The sequence below is a fragment of the Electrona antarctica genome (assembly GCF_951216825.1).
Source record: "Electrona antarctica genome assembly, contig: scaffold_389, whole genome shotgun sequence".
Taxonomy (NCBI): Eukaryota; Metazoa; Chordata; class Actinopteri; order Myctophiformes; family Myctophidae; genus Electrona; species Electrona antarctica.
In genome coordinates, this window is record NW_027637493.1 from 78869 (window position 1) to 82970 (window position 4102).

General features: G+C 41.5%; 1 protein-coding gene across 1 annotated transcript; it reads left to right on the top strand.

The window, feature by feature from the left end:
• Positions 1-237: 237 nt before the first annotated feature.
• On the top strand, positions 238-3710 carry LOC306918891 (uncharacterized protein; the record flags this gene model as incomplete). The annotated part of the gene is made up of 14 exons (XM_079531737.1): positions 238-343; positions 464-493; positions 593-658; positions 749-826; positions 959-1024; positions 1426-1482; positions 1564-1605; positions 1755-1790; positions 1876-1927; positions 2128-2309; positions 2916-3085; positions 3184-3248; positions 3391-3485; positions 3598-3710. 14 exons carry the CDS (start codon positions 238-240, stop codon positions 3708-3710), a joined length of 1158 nt encoding a protein of 385 aa, XP_079387863.1.
• Positions 3711-4102: the final 392 nt, after the last annotated feature.

A 4102-nucleotide genomic window follows, 5' to 3' on the forward strand; every position in this document is an offset into this window, starting at 1 on the left:
CACTAACCGTAAAGTCGTTAGATGGCCAAACAAGAACCCTGAAAAGGCATCCAAGAAACGAATGGATCCTCAGGAGGACTGGTACACGTACAAGTTGGTAAAGGAAAAGATTTCTTCAGGCAAGTTTCTTTTTTTTCGTCTTTTTTTTATTTTCTTTTTCTTTGTCAAGAATCAAGTGAAAATGGTTAAATCAATGTTTAACTTTTAGCTAGCAAACGTGTCTGTGAGAAATACGTCATGACCAGCCATGCAGAGGAGGAGGAGGAGGAAGAAGCTGCGGATGCTGGAAGAGGCAAGAGGATAGCTACTAAGAGAAAAGATAATAACTATGTAGACACGTTTGGTAGGTTTCTCAAGTAATTTGTAAATACTAGACCTGTGCCCATCAGGCACTGCATAGCCTTGGGAACAATGAAAGTTGGCCTCACATGTAGACCATGTTTTATATCTTCTTTTGTAACAGAATCTGATGAGGAGGCCAACATCGTGAAGGGTAACGTTCTCTATTCCATTTAAAGTACTATGTAAAAGAAATAAACTATTTTCTTTGTATTATATTTGATATGTTTTACTTTATATTGCATCTGTATAGGTAAGAAGCTGCCCTCATTCCCTGTCCCACCACAGAAGTTTCAGTCCAGCCAAGAACCTAGTGCTAGTGAGTATTGATCTGTTATATTAAATGGTATATTAATGTATTGGGTACACACAACGTGAAATCATTTACAAGCTGATTCTTATGTTTCAGACTCTAAAAACCCAGCCATGTCTCTCCCAGTGAAGCCTGCAGAGAGTTCTCAGGGCAGGGAAATGTCCACTCCTCCACGTGAGTGAACATCTCCCGTTGACATTTAAAGTCCATTCATGACCATGGTGTTATAACTGCCTGTGAATTATTTTGGAATGGATTTATACACTTTGAAACATGTGTGAATCAGCCTGTTCATGTTGCCTTTAGACTCCCTAGATGTCCTGCTGAATGACGAAGAGGCCGAGTTTAGTCATGCTGCGGGTTCTGCACACAGTGAGTATTTCTCCATTGTACAACACATTTACTGTACATTCAGTACGTGTATATAATTAAAATGAGTCACAAGCAGTGAGTAAGTATAGTTAAAAGCTCAATGTTTTTCAGATTCTGCTCGCTCTGGCCGGAATGAAGGATCGCAGCGCAGTCACACCTCTACACCCAGTGAGTATATGCATTGCATTGTAAGAAACCTTGTGTTTATATTCACTGCATATTTTGAATCTAAGATTTGTTTTTCTATTTCTCTAGGCTCACAGAAGGTAGCCCGTAAGAGCCCAATGTCGACACCCCGTGAGTATTGACTTTCTATTGCACCAACACATTTAAATTGCATTTTGTAGAACTCCTTACCATTCACAAGCGGTGAGTATAACTAGCTCAATAATATTTTATAGAGTCTGCTCGCTCTGGCCGGAATGAAGGTTCGCAGCGCAGGCACACTTCCACACCCAGTGAGTATGTGCATTGTAAAAAACCTTGTGTTTATATTGAACTGCACATTTTGAATCTAATATGTTTTTCTATTTCTCTAGGCTCACAGAAGGTAGCCCGTAAGAGCCCAATGTCGACACCCCGTAAGTATTGACTTTCTATTGCACCAACACATTTAAATTGCATTTTGTAGAACTCATTACCATTCACAAGCTGTGAGTATGCATCACATGTAGTCATGTTTCTACAAAATAATATTTGGAACGTAAGATTTTTTAAATTTATTTTTCAGAGTCACACCGATCACGCCAGAGCACATCACCATCCAGTGAGTATTTGTCACATTTTAAAAATGTTTTTACTTTTGTTTACTAATCAGCCATGTTTAATCTCACCATTTGTGAATTCTTTAGGAGCTCAACATGCAAATAAAATCTCCGGCAGGCATGATGACCATCGCTCCAGGTACGTGTAAGGCACAGTAGCGACTGACTTACCCTTATCGCTGGCCTAGGGATTTCCTACAGCTTCGAGCTTGGCCGCAAAGCCACCTGTCAGCAGGTGCATTGAACTATATTTGTATCGGGTGTGATTGTCAACATTTTTTCAGTGTGACATGGTGTTTTATACATGTCCAATAATTAATTAAACCTCTAATGTCCTAGGTCTAGATCCAGCTTCGACTCCAGGCACAGTGCGAGCCAAGACTCCTGTGACTCCAGGCACTCTATCCGGTCCAGGCATTCTGTCCGGTCCACACACTCTGTCCAGTCCACACACTCTATCCGATCCAGAGTGCACAGCAGGTCCCACGGATCTGACAGATCCAGGGACACAGTCAGGCATGGTGAGTTCCAAGTAATCAATGCCTTTATAATTAGACGTAAAATGAAGTAGTATTGGTTACAGTATGCCAGACTTATATTTCTCATCTAATGCATGGTCATCTGTGTCTTGGGAAGTTTTAATACAGTACCTTTATTTTTTATAACAGCAGTGGAGAATGACGTATGGTCACAGAGCAATTTCCCTTGGCCAACAGCAGGTAAGTTCTGAGCTATTTCAAAGGGGACGGGTCACTGGTCAAGATTAAGAATTTATAATTTGGAACCCTCTCTCATCTGGCCTTTCTCTCCTTATGTTCCCTCAGTCCTCATTTCCTATCAGGACACAAACTGCACTTCAAACGTGTACATGCGTTTTGTCCGACATATCATTGGTCCGATAACGACAACCTATCTCAAACCCTCACCCTAACCCCCCACGGGGCAGCACACCTAAACCTAACCTTAACGCGCACCTCAGAGCAATGCTCCTTTGAACCAATGATATATCGAACCAAAGTATGCCTCCCACTTCAAACGGCAGTGTTTTGTATCATTGTAGGGTGATATCTATGAATGTTGGAGAACATTTAAATTTGTGTTCATATAAATGTATTTCCTTTTTTCAGTATACCAGAGGAAGTCCTTAGCCATCTTAGTCGACATCAGGAACGAGGTGCGCCGGAATGCAAGAGCAGAACCAGAGACTTCCACCAGTCATGTGGAGACGATGGACGGCCTGGAGGAGTTCAACAGGGAGGAGCTACGCCTAGGTGATGAAGCAGCTTTCAAAACCCTGGTATGTATAGCCAAGAGTAATTAACAGCATATAAAGCAGTATAATATGCACCTGCACACTGTTTTTATGAAGTTTACATGAACTTAATTATTCAACAGGTGCTGCAACTCTCTCGCATTGGGGGGAGAGACACCAAGGAGTGCGTCCACAAAGTTCTGAATAGGTATACAGTGTTTCGTATACAGTGTTTCAAATATGTCTGAACAGTTATTTGGTGTGAGCTAAAGGACCTGTATAAAAGTTAAGGTTTTATGCCATGTTTACAAAAAATAATCCTTAATGGATGTAACTTTGTTTTGCTACAGGCTCATGAGTAACAGCCTGATGGGCCGATTCAACCTGAAGGGGACGGGGGAGAAGCGGGCCTTCATCGGGACTGCCCTGTTTCGAGCAACAACAGGTAAGCCGGCCCATAAAGAAAATAAGCACCCCTAACCTGTTAATAATTTCAGTGGCAAAACATTTACTTTACGCATCGTGCCTTAATTCACATGTGATTTCTTATTCTGCAGAAGCAGTCCTGAAGGCACAGCCAGGGGCCAAAGAGGACGACATAAAGGACCACATTGGGGTCCACCTAAAACATGCTCCGCAAAGGAAGGGGGGCAAAGAGCATGGACCATGAGGCACATTAACCCAATTTGACCTGAGATTCTATAAAGTCTTCTAAATCCTGACAGTTTTATGAAAAAGCTATGTTTCTATGTCAGTCGTTCTTCGATTTTTCAAAAATAGCAGACCTACACACTCGTAGCGCGCTACTCTGTTGTTTTGGTCAAACATTTCGAAGTAAAAGGTTCCAGCATGTGTCTCCACAGTAAGCTGAATTATAAAAGAAAAGTGTGAATGGAGTTTCTAGGTGAAAGTGATTGCCAATATCTGCCATTGAGCCTCATTATACATTTCTCAAATTTGAAAGCACTTTCCAAAACTATGAAACTTTTCAAAGATTCCTTTTAGGGCAAACATGGCCACCGTAAGATGAACCTAAATGGGTTTGAAAGGGGTTTCTAGGTG